Source organism: Helianthus annuus, chromosome 17 (assembly GCF_002127325.2).
Source record: "Helianthus annuus cultivar XRQ/B chromosome 17, HanXRQr2.0-SUNRISE, whole genome shotgun sequence".
In the NCBI taxonomy this organism is placed as follows: Eukaryota; Viridiplantae; Streptophyta; class Magnoliopsida; order Asterales; family Asteraceae; genus Helianthus; species Helianthus annuus.
Window position 1 is genome coordinate 148,482,331 of NC_035449.2, and position 22,196 is coordinate 148,504,526.

At 33.8% G+C, this 22,196-nt stretch overlaps 1 protein-coding gene and 4 long non-coding RNA genes across 8 annotated transcripts; 2 read left to right on the forward strand and 3 right to left on the reverse strand.

The window, feature by feature from the left end:
* Positions 1-1,489: 1,489 nt before the first annotated feature.
* Positions 1,490-3,101, reverse strand: LOC118489211. Its single transcript, XR_004886781.1, has 3 exons — positions 2,820-3,101; positions 2,053-2,133; positions 1,490-1,569 (listed from the first exon to the last, which is right to left on the reverse strand). It is a non-coding gene; the product is annotated as an uncharacterized LOC118489211 (long non-coding RNA).
* A 3,618-nt stretch (positions 3,102-6,719) lies between these two features.
* LOC110923195 lies at positions 6,720-7,159 on the forward strand. Its single transcript, XR_002583825.2, has 3 exons — positions 6,720-6,812; positions 6,899-6,946; positions 7,062-7,159. It is a non-coding gene; the product is annotated as an uncharacterized LOC110923195 (long non-coding RNA).
* A 1,931-nt stretch (positions 7,160-9,090) lies between these two features.
* On the forward strand, positions 9,091-21,813 carry LOC110920963. 3 transcript variants are annotated; one of them, XR_004886782.1, is made up of 4 exons: positions 9,091-9,256; positions 10,113-10,178; positions 10,751-10,944; positions 21,757-21,813. It is a non-coding gene; the product is annotated as an uncharacterized LOC110920963 (long non-coding RNA). The 3 variants fall into 3 exon arrangements; XR_002582044.2 differs by lacking the exon at positions 21,757-21,813 and adding an exon at positions 20,023-20,216 and having other exon boundaries at positions 9,093-9,256; XR_002582045.2 differs by lacking the exon at positions 21,757-21,813 and adding an exon at positions 16,018-16,439 and having other exon boundaries at positions 9,097-9,256.
* Positions 10,071-12,029, reverse strand: LOC110920964. 2 transcript variants are annotated; one of them, XR_002582047.2, is made up of 3 exons: positions 11,763-12,029; positions 10,607-10,936; positions 10,071-10,446 (listed from the first exon to the last, which is right to left on the reverse strand). It is a non-coding gene; the product is annotated as an uncharacterized LOC110920964 (long non-coding RNA). The 2 variants fall into 2 exon arrangements; XR_002582046.2 differs by lacking the exon at positions 10,071-10,446 and having other exon boundaries at positions 10,562-10,936.
* On the reverse strand, positions 12,870-15,077 carry LOC110920962 (cytochrome P450 76T24). Its single transcript, XM_022165214.2, has 2 exons — positions 14,085-15,077; positions 12,870-13,590 (listed from the first exon to the last, which is right to left on the reverse strand). Exons 1-2 carry the CDS (start codon positions 14,997-14,999, stop codon positions 12,982-12,984), a joined length of 1,524 nt encoding a protein of 507 aa, XP_022020906.1. The 5' UTR covers positions 15,000-15,077; the 3' UTR covers positions 12,870-12,981.
* Positions 21,814-22,196: the final 383 nt, after the last annotated feature.

Genomic DNA, 22,196 nt, shown 5'->3' on the forward strand with positions numbered 1-22,196 from the left:
TAACTGAGTTAGTAATTTAGATGAAAATGACAAGAAAAACTTTCATTATTGGACTGAAGCGGCAAAAGGGACCAAACCTCATGGACGATTTTGACATTTTACTCTATTACATAAAATAATAAAACAAAATGAAAAATTTACATTTTCATCTATCAAATAAAATTTTCTAAGGTTTTACCTTTCTCTTGAGTTACTATAATCCATCTTATTATTTACGACTGTAAAACAATAACACTACAACAACAACAACAACCATACCCAGTAAATCCCACAAATAGCAAAGCTACTCATAGGGTCTGGGGAGGGTGGGATGTAGACAGACCTTGCCTCTATCCCTAGGGATAGAGAGGCTGCTTCCAGAAGAGACCCTCGGCTCCAAAACGGACAACAAACTAACACATCAAGTCAAAGAATATAGAAAATAGAAGTCACCTATACCAAGAGAGAGATCCGAGCGACACAGTATAATGTACATCATGTATAATGGCATACAACATCATTCAGGCATATACACAAGAAGTCAATCACCGGTAAAGTCATTTAGAGAATAAGAAAAACATATGACCCTAAAATACACCTAGGACCTTACTGCAAAATCCTCTAGAAGTCCTTAACCCTAATCCTACGCCTCCCCGAAGTCCTATCTTGGACCATGTCCTCAGAAAGATGCAACTCTAGTAAATCATGCCTAATCTGCTCTTCCCATGTCAGTTTGGGTCTGCCTCTTCCTCTCCTCCCCTCCACAGTAAGGGTTTCCACTACTCTAACTGGTGCTGTCGTTTTCCTCCGCTTCACATGCCCAAACCATCTCAATCTCCCCTCCCTAATCTTATCCGTTATACTAGCCACTCCTAATCTCTCCCTAAAAACTAAAAACTAAAAATAACTATAATAAGACTGTAAGTGTTTTTAAAAATAAATTGTAGGTTATGAGGTTGTGGTGAATAAATTATAATTAAATTCTAGTTTGTATATTAATGAAACAATAAATACTTACTTTGATATAGATACTTTTTTAGGAAATAGAGACAATGAAACGCTATAGAATTTCATTGAAGTACAAATAATATTATATATTTAAAAAAATCATACCATAACAAAATATGTGTTTGAAAAAATAGGTTACCAATGACGTTGAGGTTATCAACGTCACGGAGGATCTTGCTTTCGCGGAAGATCTGACGGCGTACATCGTCTTTGTGGTTGCCGTAGATGACTTTTAAGACGAATAACCGGCCGGTAGGGATGTGGAGGACTTTGTTGACAGTGCCGCTGCCGAAGACGGTTGATCCGATCGAGTTCCGATAGGTTGAATTGTTGTTGTTTAGGGTTTGAGATGAGTTTGGAGTTAGTTGATGTCACACCCTAACCGATGGCGGAAACATCGGGATGAGACGAACAAATTGCTCAAAACAACATAACACTAAATGTGACAATATAAATTAAATCATTTTATTAGATTCTAAAGGATAATACAAAGTTTCAAACATCCAAATATAACAATAGTTTATTTCTAAAATGAGTTTCTGGACCATCCTAGCTTGCTTTCTTTTATCTTGATAAATCAACCTGCAATATGTATTAAAATAAAGTCAACAAAAGCATGTTGGCGAGTATACAAGTTTTCATACATAGCATAGTACGTGTTTAAAATGTTGCTCATATCCAAATGTGAATACAATACCATGTTAACAGTATACTCGAAACAATGTTACTTTACGTGTCCAAACCAAAGTTTAACGCAATTAAAGTGTCCAACCCAAAAGTGTACGGGTGGTTTTAACATAGTTTAACCTAACAATACTCGTTAATATAACGAGAGGGGCGTTTCTCAACCTATAGCGCTACCATTGTTAGGGGAGGCTTGTACGAAGTTAATGAACACATAGTCATAAATGTTTACATTAGCATAACATGTATAACATGATTAAAATGTATCACATAGAGTAAGGATAGAGTGTGCATAAAATGTTTGATGTGATTGTGATGTTTGATATAGAATACATATTGCACCCAAAAGTGGAAAATAGAAAATGGGTCATGTATACTCACATTGGTTGCGTTGCGATTTCTTGTAAGCGAAGCACGAGTAAAGATTGAGAAAAATCCAACAGAATGAACGAAACGGATATCCTAAATATTCAAATATCGCATAAGGATCCCGTTAATATTTATAAGTTAAATATGATTCCTAATGTTTAAGATTTACAAAAAAATTAGGCATTTTAACTCGTTAAATTATTAGCCCTTTAAAGTTATGAAAGAACTATAAGGAATCAAATCATGTATTAGTGTTATTATTTGATTTTAAAACTACATTATAAAAGGAAGTAAGTTTAAATAATAAAAGTGTTTAAAAGGAAAGAAATAATTTAAAGAAATAAAAAAAAGTTAACTACAGGTATCAAATTAAATTACCTTTTCTTTTGTTTTAAAAGGTGTAAACTATTAAAGTTGATTATTATTTTTTTTTTAGATTAAAAGCTTAATGTGTGTTTCGAAGGAGTTTATTTCTTGAAAGATTGGGTTAAACTTAAGGTTTCATATGTGGGGTTAATAGAAAAAAAAAATAAAAGTAAAAGAAAGAAAAATATCAAAGAAACAGGGTCTGATGATGTTTGGTTTTTACATCTCTTAAGCACTTATTAAAGAAATCATCTTTTTCTTCATTTCAAAGGAGCAACAGTCGAACAGTTAAAAAAAAAAAGGTCAAAACCCATTGATTTATTTTTACTTTAGATTATTAAATTGATGGTGGTTTATTATATCAAACAAAACAATGAAATTCAATAATGCTTTGAACAACAGAAGAAGTATACCGAAAGTAAAGGAGCGAAACTCAGTCGCGTATTACGGGCGGCTCCGGTGAGCTTCGGTTGTCTCCATCGTCGCCGTCGATCTCCGGCAAGGCTATGGTTCTTCGTTAATAACCCCAACGAACCCTCACGAAACGAGTCGAGAAGATTCCGTCGATCTCCGCTCGGCTCTTCGAGGTTTTCCGGCGACCTTGGGGTTCTCCGACAAGTGTAAAGTTAATCGAAAGAGAGGGTGAGAGGTGAGTTGTGTGGGTTGAGTGGTGTCGAGATAGGTTGTCTAAGTCCGAATATATATATGGTTACATGAAGGTATGAAGTTAGGTTCTTGATTGAGAAGCAAAGTGGAAACGTAATCAATCACCGAACAATTAGCGAAATGATAATGGAGGGTGTCGTAGTTCCGAAAGAGGAATATAATAAAATAATAGTTACGAGTCCCGGTTCATGATTGTCTTGCATATGGAAACGCGGAATCGATGTCAATTTCCGATAAATCAGCGAGAACTTAGAAGGGAAACAAAAGGAAACAAGGCTGTCATGCTTCTGTTTTGGAAAGGAAGCCTGTACGCGTAACAGTTGGGCGGCAAATGTTCAAAAAGGAAATTCCGTTCATTCCGCGCATATAAGATTAAGGGTTGCTGTTGTTAACAAACGAAATTTGTGAAGGAGCGGTTAAGTTGTTGTTTGTTAAGTGGGTGAACCTGGGTTCGAGAACCGCGGTTCACATTTTTTGTTTCCTATTTTGTTTTAAAGTTACCACTAATTACAACCGGCCCCCTCCATAATTCTTAACTGAACTAACTTAACTAATTAATTGGGTTAACTCCAATAACCTTAAACTAACTTGAAATTTAACGGGACTAACTTGTTTGTTTATAAAAATAAAAGAATTAAACTTTTAATTGTAAATTTAATTAATTTAATTTATTAAACTAATAAATAAATAACCGTATTGATAATTATATTAAAAAAAAAAATCTTTCGACGTTCATTTAATTCGCGAACAATTTTCGAGTTTCAAGGATTAGGATTCGAATATCAAAACGGGTCAGATTTTGGATATCCGTTTTTGACGGATGTTACAGTTGAGGTGGAAAGAGGGGCGGGGGACGGTGGTAGAGGTAGGGTTAGTTCAGGACGACAACGTTGGCGGTTGTTGGTGGTGGTACAGTTAGTGGCGGTGGTGTGTGGCAGATTTGGATGGGTTTCTTTTCTATTGCAGATAATTTATATATATATATATATATATATATATATATATATATATATGGGATGGATCATGAGAAAACTAATAAACTAACTAAAAAAGCCTAAAAAACATAAAAGCATACCAATTTTTTTTACATTTTTTATAAAAAATCGCTATATTTTATGCATGGAAAAATTTTTTCAAAAAAAAGTAATTTTTTTTTGTTGTAGTACACATGTGCACTATTACGGATATAGTGCACATGTGTAGTACACATATAATGCACATTTGCAGTACAATAATTTTTTTTTATTCTTTTTGAAAATTTTTTTATATACATAAAAATAGCGATTTTTTATAAAAAATGTAAAAAAAAATAAAAATTCTTGGTATGTTTTTAGCTTTTTTTAGGCTTTTTTAGTTAGTTTTCTCATGATCCTCTCCCGATATATATATATATATATATGGGGATGGTTCAAATGAAAACCATTTTTATTGTGAAAACTCGAAAACTAACTAAAAAAAGTCTAAAAAACACACCAAATTTTTTTTTTCAATTTTTTATAAAAAATAACAGGTTTTTGTATATAAAAAAAACTTTTTTTCAAAAAAAAAAAAATTTTTGTATTACACATGTGTAATAATACACATGTGTATGTGTACTACACATGTGTAGTATTAGACATGTGCACTTCAGAATTTTGTTTTTTTTGAAATTTTTTTTATATACTAAAAGTATCGAAAATTATTATGCAAAAAAAAAAAAATTGGTATGTTTTTTTGGCTTTTTTAATTAGTTTTCGAGTTTTCACAATAACTAGTGGTTTTCATTTGAACCTTCCCCATATATATATATATATATATATATATATATATATAGAGAGAGAGAGAGAGAGAGGATGAAGGAATAGATTAAAGACCAAAACATGTTTGTTGCACAAATAGTCCTTAACATAGTAAAAAGACGACTTTACCCTCATGTGCAATGCACATGACTGAATTAAACTGAAAATCTTGAACCTTGTTAGTGCTAAAGGACGTAGGGTGTAATGGGTTTTTCAAACAAAGGATTGTGACTGTAATTATTGAAGTTAAATGTTATCCATTGCAATACGATACAAACATAAAGGATGAAAAGTGTAACTTACCCTTAATTAAAAGATAATATTACTTATAAAACTATTAGATCAAATCTAATCCTTATTATATTATAGGGGAAGGATCCACTAAAAAGTGGATTTTGCCTAAGTAGCATAAGAATGATTGTGATGATGACATGTGACACTCTTTATAAATGCAAAGGAAGGACATTTTGGTACTAAAATATTTTGGTTCTTAGACCACCCGTAGTGGGGGTCTTTGGCTTTTTTTCCCAAAAAAAAGCCCCATAATGCCATTCCACTGCCCCCATAGGCGTTTTTCAAGAAAAAATGGGTTGGGGCATTCCAAATTAAACGCCGGGTCGAAATATATTGAGCCAATCATGTCGTTGCCAACTCAGTTCTTAATTAAATAAAAATAATAATTGGGTAATCATTGGATGGGCATTGTTGGGCATCATACCACTACACCCATTTTAAACAAATGCCCCATTGTTGACTGGACCAGCACATGATGGATCATGCCTAAGGGTGGGGCATTATTTTCCTTTACCACTACACATGGTCTTATAAATATGGGTGTAAAAATGACATGTGACATCTCTTTTGTTTTGTAAAAAATACAACAAAAAAATCCATTAAAAATCTAGTATAAAAAATCAATTCCAAAAAAATATAGTACAAAAAATCTAGTACACAAAAATATAGCACGAAAAAATTTAGCACAAAAAATATAGTATAAAAATATAGCACACAAAAAATTGAGAAAAAAAAATTAAGACAAAAAAAATCAGCGCAAAAATATAGTACAAAAATTTAGCATAAAAAATGATATACAACATAGAAATACAACATATTTTGTGTCTTTTTTTAGTCGTCATATTTTATATAGCAATATGGTACTCAAATTAAAGATAAAAAGACGCTCAATTTTATGGTGAAATTTTTATGAAAAAATAATGTCATATAAAAAAGTTATGAACGTTTAAAAAATAGGGGTGAAACATGCGTTTGCATGTAGAGAGAGAACGCCACTAAATATGATTTTACCATCCTTTTTTTCTTACATTTTCATTTTAACAAATAATTTGAAAAATAAATGTTAAGATTCCTTCTTATTTAAATAAAATAAACTTTTTATTTGATTCTACACTTTATATTACATTATAAGTTAGATTATATTATTTGTTGTGATGAAACATGACATTAAAACTAATAACTTAAATCTAATCCTTATTATGTAATTATTATGTAATGTATATTACATTATAAGTTAGATTATATTATTTGTTGTGGTGAAATATGGCATTATTTGAAACTGTTTGTTATTATAAATTGAGAAAAATGCCCGGATAGTCCTTGTGGTTTCGCATTTTTTCACCTATAGTCCCCAACTTTCTAAAATTACCTGAATAGTCCCTAACTTTTCATTTTTTGTTCCCGGATAGTCCCTGGGTCTAACTTCAGTTTGTTTTCTCTGTTAAGTGGGTGTGAAATGACCAATTTACCCTTTCCTTTAAAAGGCCAAACCACAGGGACTATCCTGGCATCTTCTACATTTTCAGAGAACTTATGTACTTTCTGTTACTAATTAGTGTCCAACCTTTACGCATTGATTGATCAGATATCACACATCCCACTCCTGATCTTACGGGCTATATTACTGAAGGACAGATATATATCGACAGGCAGCTCCACAACAGACAGGTTGGATAAAAATGATGGTTGATTGGTCATTTATAATATGTTAAAACACATAAACTGAGAAGTGTTTATATGATGAAACTTGACAGATTTACCCTCCGATCAATATGCTTCCATCACTATCTCGATTGATGAAGGTAAGCCCCCAGATCTCTAATTGATTTGGATGTAGCTTGTCACTTGCATTTTGTTAGTTGACAATTAAGAATGCAAATAGAAGGGATTTGGTTTAATTAAGCGTTACGATTGCAGAGTGCTATTGGTGAGGGGATGACTCGCAGAGACCATTCTGATGTCTCCAATCAGGTCAAGATTGTTTGGATTTCATATATCTAATATCTCCGCCGGAGAAAGATAGACGTTGCTTAATTAAACGTTGGTCTTGTCACCGGAGAAAGATAGAGAGAGCTGGGTTTGTGGGTTTGTGCTTGTCGCCAAAAAACGAGGCCACGACGGTGGCCGGGCCGGCATCATCGCCGTTGGTAATCATCAGAGAGAGACAGAGGTGATGAGGGGGTGTGAGGTGACTTGGGTGTTTTACGGTTTCTTCAAAGAAAATTACAGAGAACAAGGTGATGGTGGAGGGTGGAGGAGGGTGATGGTGGGTGGAGGTTGAAGATGAAGTGTGGTGGTGGGGTTTTTCTTTGAAAATGTAGAAGATGCCCGGATAGTCCCTGTGGTTTGGCCTTTTAAAGGAAAGGGTAAATTGGTCATTTCACACTCACTTAACAGAGAAAACAAACTGAAGTTAGACCCAGGGACTATCCGGGAACAAAAAATGAAAAGTTGGGGACTATTCAGGTAATTTTAGAAAGTTGGGGACTATAGATGAAAAAATGCGAAACCACAGAGACTATCCGGGCATTTTTCTCTTATAAATTAGATATTTTGTTACATTAACCCCACTAAAAAATAAAGTAATATTTTTCTAAATTAATTATATATGAATTTTATATTTTTAATACATTATTTCGTCATCCACTTTTTGAAACCGACTAGTGGGCCATTAACTACATTTCCTTACTCAATAACTGTCTTTTTTTTTCTTTTTTTTTTAATAAATATCTCAAATTATACTCGATGAATGGTTGTGAAAAAACTAAAGTGGGAGATTCACCAACCTAATATGAGGTAGAGTGAAAACTGGAGGAAAATCTTGAGTCCAAGAAAATGGAATTCAGTTCGACAGTTAGGCCAAATCTTGTATGGTTGTCCGCCAAGTGAGCCGACTCGTCGAGACCTTTTCGTCCACTCCTTAACTTCACTCATAGCCAAGGTTATGTTAATTTTATGTTTGTGCCTTTTAACCGTGGTCGTTTTTCGGTTCGAGTAGAAGTTTAAAGTGTTGCATTGACTCGATATCATAATCTCTCAGATATATTGATGGGGAATTTACCAAATTAGCCAAGAATAAACTTTGACCACCAAATTAGCCATTTGATGCCTCCTTGGAGCAGGGCATCACGGATTCAAATGTGCGGGATGCCTCTTTCAAGACCCCTCATGCCTCTTTAAATATGGAAGTGACACGTGTCTCAATGATTAGATAGACTCCTCCAATGCCCCTCAGCAGACTCATCCAATGCCTCAGCAGACTCTTCCAATGCCGTATGAGTTAAAATTTTATGTGGGACCTACCACCTACTTCATCTTCACCACCGCCACCGCCACCGCCACCGCCACTTCATCTTCAAGATCCTTCATGAGCTCCAACAGGGGAGATGCCTCTTTCAAAGGAAGACATGATGATCGATCTGTGTTCACCAAGTCAACAGGGGATAGAAAGAAATGAATCTGAAGGAAGATTAGTAGTATATTTTATGGTGGTGGTGGCGGCGGCGGCGGCGGCGGTGGCGGTGACGGTGGCGGTGGCGGTGGTGGTGGCGGTGGTGAAGATGAAGTGGGTGGTAGGTCCCACATAAAATTTTAACTCATGCCTGAGGCATTGGAAGAGTCTGCTGAGGGGCATTGGAAGAGTCTGCTGAGGCATTGGATGAGTCTGTTGAGGGGCATTGGAGGAGTCTACCTAATCATTGAGACACGTGTCACTTCCACATTGAAAGAGGCATCCCGCACATTTGAATACGTGATGCCCTGCTCCAAGGAGGCATCAAATGGCTAATTTCTTGGTCAAAGTTTATTCTTGGCTAATTTGGTAATTTTCCCTATATTGATTGCTTAGATTCTTTCCAAAAACAGAAAAATATAAACAATTACATGTTGCTTGATTTTTAAATATTAAAAGTCGCTTACAAACATGGAAAAGGGCCTATTATGTGCAATTACACCTAATCTCCTTCAATGCATACATCAAATTTCTTTGTATGTATGTATATATTATCATCTACAACTCTACATACATATCTGCATTTTATCATACATTTGTAGCTTAAAATTTGGAGGATTTTGCAGCAGAGACACTGGCGTCTCTGGCCTCCTAGACATATGTAAGTTCAGGTTCTTGTTGTTGTTGTTGTTTTTTTTTTTTTTCATTTTTTTATGTACAGACAAGCATAATTCACTTTCTACTGCCCTTGGCACCTGAAAATCAAATTATTATGTTTTTCCATTTTTTCATTGACTTCATCTCACAACCTTTTGTTATCTTTTAGATTACCATGATGTTTCTGAAAATTGTTTTGACCTTTTAAGTTGAATTGCCATTATGTTTCTGAGAATTTTTTGAAGTTTTGAGATCAAAATAACTGGTTTTGCTCAACTTGGGACTAGTTTTAAATAGTTATTACTGAGATCTTATTGCAAAGAGTTTCTTTGGAATTAGGATTAACTTAGAACTGAATCTTTTAGCTGATTACTTAAATATTTAGTCTTTAAAGGTCAACTATCACACCCTCACCCTCTGTTTCTTAAAAAGACTTTTAAATATGACTCAAAAGTAATTGGAATCTAACAGCAAGAGTTGAAATAAATCATATTGTTTTAAAGATGTGTTCAAATAGAATTTTGCAACAAGCGAAAACGTGTCTGAATAAAGCTAAGGTGAATGAAACATCGATGCTAAAATGTGTTAATTTGAAATGGAATTTGAGAGGAGAAAATGGGTGGAAAGTTGTTCAACATTGATGTGTGAACAAACATTAAAGTGGTTTGTAAGGAGTAATTTTTCTGCTTTCGCTAACTGCAAAAATAAACAACCTTTCGGATAGTTTCTTTGAATCATCCAGTAGATTTTTTAATAGCAAAAGTTGATAGACAACATTAATTTAATAAATATGAATTATGTCATTTCCCACTCTAAGACTTGATCCTAAAGGGAAACAATATCTCTTTGAAATTCTGCAGCTAAATATGAATTCTGGAAATGCCATGGCCGTTGATGATTCAAATCAAACTCCTATCAGGCTTGAGGTATCTCATTACAATCTACTATTAGTGTCTGTACCTAAACTTGTTGGTCGTGGGTTGTGACAAGTTTTTCTTATCTACCGACTATAACTAGGGGGTCAAATTCGTTTTTTTCTTGAAAAAAAAACTCAGTAAATCAGTCTGATGAATTCTAGTGACCCTCTTGACCCCCCCTTGGTTCCGTCTCGGTCACTAAAGGTTCATAAAGAAAATGACCAGAGTGCATTTTGCAACATCAGTTCCAACTTAAGCTAGTCCACCTTCAAATAGCCTGAAACAACATATGATGACTGAGCTATAACTCTCAAATCAATAAACAAAATAATATATAACATGTCGTGAATGCATGATAGATGCAGCAACATCAAAGAAAAACTAAGGCCCCATTTGGTAAAAAGAAATATGATTAAATATTGCCACTCATATCATACCAGTGTTACACTTACAAGGGTGACATCTTTTTCATCATAATCTAATATTTCATTCTTTAACAACTTGCTAGCCCATTTGGCAATAGTTGAATTCTGACCCATTTGGACCCAACACCACCAGATCTCTTACACTTTTTTTCTCAGACACTCCACTCGTCACCGGATCCTACTATCCACCACAATTCTGTCGTTGACGCCTCCATGTCACCAGTTGCAACTCATACAACACCTTGGTCAAAGAAAAGTAATTCTGCATATGAAGCACAGGGTTCCAATTACACCTCCTCTGTTGTATACATCCAATCACCAGCTATAACGCATACAAAGGCCCTGCACAGGTTATTACTTATTAGTAAATTCAGTTTGCGTATATGAATACCTTTCTCAAACTTGAAAAGACATAAGTTGAAGAAAAAAAACATCTTGAGTGGTGAGGCTTTAATCAATATCAAGAGAAAGTAGTGCGGACCACTGGACCACATTAGTTTAAGCCGCAAGCATTAACGGTTATCTTTTAAATAGATTGATTGCATTTGTCTTCTGCTAGTTTAATAAAAAAAACATCTGACGAATTTAAAGTTTGCATAAGTTAGATTAGCAAAAAATTAGTTACTGTTAATGTGAGTTGTGGATTATCTATAATCTTCAAACCAATAAAGTTATCTATAGCTGATAAAATCACATGAACCTTTAATTAACCATATTGAAATTAGAATCTATTAGCTTCATTAATACTAAATAATTTTGAGCTTCTTTCACGATTTATCTCAAATTGGCCAGTCTCCATCATATGCAGCAAAACACGAAATACAGAACGATATTGAAATTAATTTAGGTACAATACTTTACTTAAAATCATACTATTGAGTTTCAAGATTCTGCAACATTAATTTTGGTCAACATAATTAGACTACAAGAAGAATATAAAGGATTACAACTGAAATGCCATAAACAGGACAAACCAAATAGCAGGTTAAGCAAAACCCACCAAATAATGACTATAGCATTCATGTCACATTCACAAATTATAGTATCAAATAAACAAAGACGAACAGTAAAGATTAAAAGCCACAAAACCAACAAAATAACAAAAGAAGTAAAACCATACAAGTCTGTGACGTGGAAAAAATTGAATTCAGTTATGATGAAGAAATACCCTAACAGAAGCGAAGATTGTTCTCGTAACGCTGAAGATGACAATGCGTTCTTGCTACAATTGACGACATGATAACCGAAAAATCCTTAAAATTCAAGGCGAAGAAACATACGGATTACGTATCATGAATGCAAAATCAAATTGGTATATCCATGGAGATCAGTTGCGAATCAGAAATTGAGAAATAATCGAGTGGTGAAATCAATTTCATGGATCGAGATATCTGGAGAGTAGACAGGCAGCGACAATGGATTTAGGGTTTGTAGAAAACCGTTGTGCAACAACTAAATGCAAAGAGTACAACTTATAATGCAAGATAAATAACTTAAGCATAAGGTACAACACTTAATGCTTAGAATTGTTGTAAATTAGAGTTTTATATAATTGTAGTAGACCAAAGTGCCCCTCCCTTCATATTTTTTACTTAATCAGGTGTAAGGATAACATTACTTCCTAATCTTCCTAGAACATTACTTCCTAATCTTCCTAGGAAGATATATAAAACTATCAAGTTGATCCTTAACCTATTTTTTATTTATGTAATTATACTTATGATTATAGTTCTATATAAGATAATTTTATTTAGTTTTATTATCATATTTATATACAACAATATTTATTATATCAATTGTGCAATATATAATATTACATAATATATTGTGTTGATACATGAAAGATGTTTTTTAAACTCCCAAAATTAAGTAATTTTGTCTTTTTAATCAAACTAATGGAGTATCCTGTGTTGCGCGACGGGTTTTGAAAAATACCGATTCAATTCGGTACAATATTGATATGATACCGGCATTCGTAATTGAAATTAACACACGTTTTATATTGATTGAATACTATAAAAACGGATACCGGTGCTAATATCGTTGTTGTCTGGATATATAGTATTGGTTCAGTTCATCAAATTTGTCAAGCAACTAATACGAAACTGACACTTGATATAGCATAGGATACCATAAAAATACTTATTATGCATACAATTTCGTTTTTAATGAAATTATACTCGAGCACTGAGAAAAGTATAAATAAGAATACTAGGTCAGAGTACTCGTGTTGTTTGAATGATATTTGTTCGATTTATCATATTAAAGAAAAAAATAACAGTAATTGACTGATCTTTCGATTTTCAACAAAACTATATCGATACACATAATATTAAACTTGTCACGACATAACTGAACTTTCTTTTCAATAAAATTGTTGACAAAAATCAAACTTTGACTGGGATTGCCATTAGGGGCAGGTTTTTGTGTAAAGTAAACCCAAACTTATCACTCATGTCCATATCTTGTGGACTCAGTCCTCCGTCAATTTTCCACTCAAACTTGTAAATCAAAGACCCCAACATCACATGCAACAATCTATGAGCAAGAGGCAATCCTGGACATATCCTTCTTCCAGCACCAAACGGTATCAACTCAAAATCATGACCTTTATAGTCGATTCCGGTTTCAAGAAATCGCTCTGGGTCGAACCTTTGTGGGTTCGACCATACATTGGGATCTTGCCCCATGACCCACAGGTTACACAAGACCTGTGAGTCTTTGCGTACCATGTAGCCTTGGATCTCGACGTCGGTTATGGCTTTATGAGGAACTAGAAAGGTAACCGGAGGGTGCAAACGAAGTGTTTCCTTAACAATTGCTTGTAAATAAGGGAGTCTCGGGATGTCTGATTCTTCGACACTTTTGTTTTCGTCTCCTAATATTTCCATGAGCTCGGATCGGGCTTTCGACATTTTCGCAGGGTTATGGATTAGCTCAGCCATTGCCCATTCCAATGTGCTCGATGTTGTGTCGGTTCCTGCAAGAAACATATCCTGCCAAACAATGGCGGACCTAAGAATTATTTTCTGTGGGGTGCGAAGGAGGGGTTTAACCAAAATTTTGAAGGGTGTGATCGGGAATTTGCCTTATAAAATACACTGATTTTTCTTTCAAGAAGTACGCCCGCCCACTCAACCCTCTACCTAGGTCCGCCCTCCAGCGTGGGATTATGTAGTAAATTTACAATTTTCTAACTAACCCATGCTATTATAAGTTAAAGATGGGTTCTCAAGTCCAACTTCACATGGGGAAGATAGTTTGAAAATTAACATTAGATATAAAAAATGTTAAACTCAATGGTGTCCACTCATTTATAAAAAGTGATTTATAGCCTAAAGTTGGGGTTGAGAATTCCTACTTTGCTTTTTCTAAGTCAACTCAACAACAGAACTAATTTGATCTATTGATCTAAAGTTGCCAAATTGTTTTCCAAAAACACACTATTGTTCCAAAACATCAAGAACAAACAAGATTAGTGATTACTTACAAAGAGCAAGCTCCGTATGTCATCGATGCTAATCGATGATTCTTCATTTTGGCTGATGTCCAATAACAAATCCGTAAGATCCTTGCTTGATGAGCCTTCACCATGATCAACTAAACCTTTTGTTCTCGCTTCTATTCGCGCACTTATATGCTGATCGAATATCGCCATTAGCTTCCCGGTATAATAACAAGCCTGTTTTCGCAATCCTTGTGGATCAAATGGGCGAAGAACCGGGAAGAAATCGGCTAAATTCGGTGTCCCACCAACCTCCATCAAACCCCATACAAGATCCTTAAAATCTTGAGAAGAAAGTGAATCATACTGAGCTATATCAGTGGAGAAAATGAAGTTTGAAAGTATGTTGAGAGTTGTAGTAGTTGCAGTTTGACCAACGTTGACCGGTTTAGCACTTTCCAAACATCCATGCACATAATCAAGAAGCTCATGAACCTTTTTCTTGCGAAGGTTTTGGCTAGCATCAAGTTGACGTACGGAAAACAAGTGTTCTTTAGATATTCTTCGTAGTCTTCGCCATTGATCGCCGACGGGCAGCCAGACCATGGAGATTTCATGGCGGTTGTGTGCGGTGGCAGCGTGGGGGATTGATCTACTCGAGAAAGACATATCATGCTTTAAAAAGAACTCTTGAGCTGTTTTGTGGGACGAAATAACGGTCATGGTGGTGCTACCGAGCTTAAGGGACATTAGCGGCCCGTATGTTTTGCTTAAGGCCGCTAATGAGTGGTGTGGTTTGTCCCCGAGTTTAAAGATGTTTCCAATGATTGGAAGCGGGTATGGGCCTGGTGGCGGTGGGGGTGGAGCGGCCACCGTGGACTTTCGGTGGCCGGATTTGGTGATGAAGGTATAAAAAGATATGAAGATTGAGAGAAAGATGAAGATGGTCGTGTAGTCCATTACTTAATTTCTGTGAGTAAAGTGTGTGTGGTCATGGTGTTTATTTTTATTAGTGGTTTAGTTGGAGTCAATGGATGGGAATTAGAAAATTCAAAGGGTTGAAAGTTAGGCTTTGTGAAATCAACAATAAGACCGAGTCATATATTGACTATGAATATCAAAACACGTGGTATATCTACTATTTTATTAACAAGTAAAAGTATATGATATTAACAAGTAAAATCTAGTAAAATATTATGTATCATTAATTGACTATTCATAAAAGTGAATATTGATGTTAGTCTTGTAACTTAGATGCAAAATCTATTAGAACTTTCTCGTTTTAATTAAATATTATGAGTGTTGTAACAGGCCGTTCTTAAGTTTTTGGAGCTTATAAAGAGGGGGCCCTAATTTCACTGATAAACTCTCCTCTAATCCTGACGCCATGGGTCTTCTCCAATCCCGACTTTCATCTAGTGATAGCCGATAACCTAGAAATTAAAAGTAGGTTGCGATGGGAAATGGGAACGATGATTACGGTTGTATTTAGGGGCTTTAGGCTGCTAAATATTGATGATTAGGTCAGTGTTTGTTGTGTTGTAATAGTTGGAAATCAAGGTGAAATGGGTTTTGAAACTTGGTCTTTTTTTGCAAAACAATATTTATTTGGGGTTCCTTCAATCAAAAACCAGTTTAGTTTTAAAATACAAGTATTTATTATTTGGGCCTAATACATATACTATTTAAAAAAAACTTCTTAAAAACCTGGAGACCTTTATTTTTTTGTGGCCCTAGGCCTGTGCCTAGGTTGGAAAGCGTATAGAGCCGGCCCTGGTTGTGAAACTAGCCTATTAACATAGGAATATAAGAAGAATGATAGGGAGAACAGAACTAATATTTCATTGACAGGTATGATTTACAATGAGTTACAATAGCGGTATATAGGAGTACAAAACCTGAAGAGAAAGTTAATCTTTTTTTGTGTTGATAACCATAATAATAATATATGTTTATAACACTCCCCATTGGTTATCAGTTTCATACGCTTGGAGTTGTTGGCTCGTTAAAAACCTTGCCAGGAAAACCCAATGGGACAAAACTTCAGCTATGGAAAAAAGAGTGAAGTGCGTATTTTCTTCTCTGATTACTTCTGGATCAAGTATGTTGCCTCATTAAAAACCTTGCTAAGAAAACCCTAATGGGACAAAACTTAGTGAAGAGAAAAAGAGTGTAACTTGAATAAATCTCCCTCTCATTTTAATATTTATCCTTTAAGTGACTCGTGTCCAGCTTCCTTAAAAGTTGCTTAAAGCTTTTGTAGCCAATGATTTGCTACTTATAATCCCTTAATGTGCAATCTTTTATGTTCGCAATGTTGTATGTTCTTCACATGAGCCTTGTAGCGTCTCTTCTTGTAAACAAATATCATAAGATGTACAACTGTGTTTTGTTACATTTCCTGCATTTACAAAACTAACCAAACTTGTTTCGATAGGTTAGTAAAATATAAATTCATATCTTACAACCTTAGATATATAAAACCATGAATAGATAGCAAGAAATACTAATGCACAATTGCACTTAAACATGGTACTTCTAGACCATAAATTTCAATTTCTTTCATAGGAGACTATAATAGTCATTTTCTATATCAAGTAATTGAATAACCTTTAACGTACTCAAAGGATAAGGTTTATCCATGATAAAACGCTTCAACCTCCTTATAGATATAGTTTGATTGATTACGCATATACTCGAATTGCATGTCGAGTAATAATTACAATGTGTCAATGTCATTCAATAAGTCTCCCTCTAAATGCTCGATAGTTTCTCTCGATGATGCGGGACATCACCACTATAAACAATGATTATAATGAACTTTTAGGAGAAGACTTTTGAGAAAGATGGATAATATTATCAAACTTATATTGCTCTTTATCAGAATATCTCATGAGTTGTACACTACTCAACTCGACTATTTTAGTCTATACTATCTTTTTAACTGTATAAAGATACATTCAAGAGGTTTTCAGGCATTTACAATAATTCACGGTACTTCTTGTAACATCTCAATTTTTTTGTTATATTAAAATAAAGTATATAAAAACTTATATTAATAAACGGGTAGATTACGTGTAAGTCGACTATTAGAAAAATGAGATATTTAGACAAACATAGAATCCGTTTAATAATTAAATTATAAAAATACATTATATTTAAACTTACTCTATTTTTAATGAAACTTGGATCAAAATGTAGACAAAAATATTCTCGTTCTAATAACATATTTATTGTTTTGTAAAACGTCATATTTTAAAAGTTATACGTATCAAATAAGTGAAGCAGCCGAATTAATTTTTAAAAATAAAATAATATAATAATAACAATACTTAACATATGAATTGAGAAGTTAGCAGCATGGTCAATTTTCAGAAGGGAATCTTTTCTTTGAACGTGATCTACAAGTTACCATTTCAATATAAAAATAACACTACTTGTTCAACATTTAAAAATTACTCAGTCTCTGCTTCTCTCTCGCTGCCTTCCTTTTTCTAACATATATTTTTTTCACTTATAATAACACTAAAGCGCTGCCCCATTTTAAATGTTTTAATTCCTGATCATTGAGTCGATACCCTGTCCGATTGATCTGGAGCCCACCAACGCATGTCAAGGCTCTGCCCGATTAAGTAGGTTGAGGTTCTGTCTCGTGACATATTGATAAAGTTGAATTTGGGTTACTATACTTAACGCGAGAGCATTATATATTTTATTAAATAGCTCAGGAGTTATACCCAAGATAATACCAGAAGGCTTTTAGTTGAACCCTAAAGTTACAAAGTGAATCATTCTCCTTTTTATCACCTTTTTGTGATACAGTTATATTTAAAAATACTTTACAAAACCCTAAATGTTTATCAATTATACTTACAATGATTAAGTTTTTATATTCTGCAATAGCTGGGAGTATATGGGGTTTTGTATACATTACTTGACACTCGTTACTATTGGCCAAAAAGTTAGCCAATAGTAACATGACCATAAGCACGGGGGAATTGTGCCACAGTAGCCATAACCTATAACTAATATTATTTTTACATTACTATATTAAATTATTAATAAATTTAATATATGATTGAAATAAATCTAAATGGTGTGTATATAAAATAGAGTTTTATTAATCATTATTAAAATATATTAGTTATATTAAAAGAAATATAATAAATAAACATATTAAAATACACGGGATTGTTAGTTATATTAGAGAATCATTATTAAAAAAATTGGCTCATAAGGTATATAAGATTATGTTAAGATATATTATAATATAACTATTTCTATTATATAGTATCATGTCCAAATCGCATTTATGTATGCAACATTTAAAATAACTAGTTATAAAACTGTCGCCGCGTTGCGGCAACTTTTTTTGTTATTTAATATGTGTTTGAAATCACTACGAGCGCGTTGCACATGGAATCGCTGACAAGAATAAAAAGAAAATGTAGAAAAAAACGCTAAAAAAAACCGAAAGAAAATCAGCTAAAAAAGTTGTATAGTAATGATGTTGTTCCGTAGAAGCCCGTAGTCAGAGATGAGCAAATAGTAATGGGTACCGGTACCAAATTTCCTGAACCGAAAGTCCTAAGTACCAGTTCGGTACTGACGTTTGGCGTTCCTAGTACCGGTTCGCTACCATTTTTTACCTTCATATACCGATACTGTAACCGGTATTTTCGGTACCAATACCGATTCGGTATCAGTTGGCACCGAGCTCATCCCTACTCCTGAAACTAAAAAGAAGTTGTACGATACCGTTGGTGTTCGTACGGTACCCGTGATCAGGGATGAGCAAATGGTACTGGGTAGCAGTACCAAATTTCTCGAACTAAAAGATTATGAAACTCAATCCGGTACCGACTTTTGGCATTTTATGTACCAGGCTGGTGTTGGTTTTTACCTTCATGTACCGATAACGAACCGATATTTTCGATACAAGTACTGGTTAATACCAAACTTATCAGACTTAAAAAGTAAAAATATAACAATTATTATAATATTAAGATAATAAAACTATAAAAAATGTATATAATATTTTATTATATTTATAGTTTACTGTTCATTTGATTCACTTATTAATTATTAATTATTAATATTAATATAAATAAAAGAGAATTTTAAATGAAAAGCGTGATTAATGAACTTTGTTAATAGTAAAGTAAAATAAAAGTTTCAAATTTAAAGATTAGTTAATAAAGTGTCTAAGTTTAGTTTGTTACTGTTATAGGGACAAAACATAAAGAATAAGGCTTCTGGATGGTGTGCTAAACATAATATATTATATGTGTTATAACATTATAATAAAATATATTTATATTATATGTAATTAAATTGTAACATTAAATATTATAATGTACAATAATATTTTAATAGACAAATGAAATACATGTAATACATTATATTCTATTTATTATATAGTAATCTATTACTATACGTGTATAGTTGGGTTATGTATTCAACAATTACTTTCGATATGCGAAATTTGGTATACATTATTTGATAAGCATCACTAGTTGAAAGAATGATCAACAGTGATATGACCAGAATTACTAGTTGAGAGAATGATCAACAGTGATATGACCAGAGTCACTAGTTGAGAGAATGATCCACAGTGATATGACCAGAGTCACTAGTTGAAAAACTGATCAACAGTGATACGACCACAGTCACTAGTTGAAAGAATGATCAACAGTGATATGACCATCGTCACAGGAATTGCCTAATGACAGATACCTTTGAATAATAGTAAGATATAATTACTTGATAAACTTCACTATTGGACGAAAGTAAGCCACTGAGTAATATGACCACTGTCACATCGGAAATGCCAGCATGTGACAAATACTGATTGAGTTTTGTGTAAATATAAACAAATATAAAAACCCTTAATGTTGTAAAAGTATAAAAATGTATTTTTATAAAAATGGAATTAACTCGCCAGTATTTATTACTGATAAAATGTTTTCAAAACACGTTTCAGGTAATTTGATGTAAAGTTAACAGAAGCCCGCTATGGAGCACTAAAGGCTTAAATAAAGTTGCTATAACTACCTGCATAAAAGAAGAAATCTATATTTTATTTATTTTGGTTTATCCCTATAAAAACAATTCAATTGAATATGGGTTTTAGCCCATTTATTTAATATTAAAATTTGGTGTTTTATAACTCTGAAATTATTTCCTAACTACGATCCTGATGAAAAATTTTGACGCTGCGTACTTGATAAACACCGGTACCACTTGACCGGCTCGCAACACCAGCTCCTAGGGTGGGGTCGGGGGCCGTGACACTTCTTTCCACTTTGAACAACAATGTATGTGCATACACTTTTTAGGAGTTCTTTTACATAAACCTCATTGATTTCTATATCATATGCAAGGATATCTTGAACACTTGCTTCATTTGTAAAACTCATATTGTATCATGCTTCATTTGTAAAATCCGTATTATACCATGATTTCTATATCAAGTGCTTTAGGATACTTATCAGGAGTTCCAATTATATTCAACACATACAAATATGAATCTGTATACAACGATCATATTGTTTTCGAGAACTTATTTTCATGATTTTGATAACTCAATCCTCGAGGGACTTTCATGTAAGCTTTTAATATCAAGTGATACATAACATTCATAAGACGACTATCAATTTTCTCTTTATATATTACCAGACTAATAAGATACTAGAAAGTTAATACATCCACCATTGGAGAATACATCTCCTCATAATCAATCATATGCCATTGCAAATATTCTCGTGCCACCAGTTTTCCTTATAGCACACAATTTGATGTTCACATGATTCTTTAACACCTCAATAATTCATGTCCAATAATGTATTAACACGTGTCATAAGCTTTGAATGTGTGAAAGAATACTTTAGTGGGACTAAAGTTGACAAACAGAGAAAGTATGTGAATATAAGGGTTCAAAATGTCAACAATGGATAAATATAATTCACAATAGCCCTACATGATATTTATACCCTTAAACGAATAAATCATGGATCATACGAAGCTAATTGTGAAAGAAAGTGAGGAATTACAAACTACAAGGGTTAAATGTGTCAACATGTTTAAAGTATACCTCTGAGTGACCTTTTAGCGAGCCCGAAGCTTTGTAATGGTTAATTATACTCACAAGAATATGTGATAAAAATTTCACAAGGTTTCGATAAAGTATGAGAAAGTTATGACAATATTCGTATGTGAGGGGTTAAAAGCGTCAACGTTGAAATTTAAGGCTTTTCGGTGATCGTATGAATAACCGAGGACTTAAAAAAATTGGTTTATGACTTGGGGTCCTTAAAAGTCAAGTTTGGTGGTTAATAGTGCAAGAAACCATGTAAAAATCAAGTTTGGAAGGACCAGGGGACCAAAATTGCAATATTGCAAACTTGTTGACCGGATCTGGACATTCACACGGGGCACGTAAGGTCCCTATGGACTCTTACGCGGGCCGCCTAAGGTGCCCAGATGCTGAAAAACATCACAGCTGCCTGTACAGCCGGTTTAACCGACTTAGAAAGCTTGTTTTTGATACCTGGGGCTGGTTTGATGGTTTTAAAGGGCCTAGGGACACTTGGAATGATCAGGAATCATTCCATAGACTTGTATGTCATGATCTTGTGCAATCAAAGTTCCTATATAAGAGCTTCAATGTTGCAAACATTTGAACATTCACTTGATATCTTTACAACTTCATTTCTAGATGTTCCTGGAGCTCAAACACCTTTCCAAGTGATCATTAGTCGTGCTTAGGACTATTGTAAGTATTCTTAACCTTTCTTAATTCAGTTTAGCTTAGTTATTTAGCGTAAAGTCAAACCGTCGTAATAAAGATTTGACTTCGTCATTAATCTTAATTTGTCCAGTCAAATTCCAAATTGAAAGTACCTATGAGTTGGTAATTATGTGGGCAATAAACCCTTAAAAGGGCACCTTTTGATTCCCACTCTACCTAGGTCAATTGTCGAGTCAAACTTGATCTTAAAAAGTCAACAGAAAACTTATTTTCAAATTAATGCATAATTAGCAATGTAGAAGCTATGCAACCTATTTTATTATTAATATAACTTGGTAATTAATGTAAGAACATGTCTAAACATGTTCAACTCGACAATTTTCAGTTTAAGCTCGGTTCGGAACCGA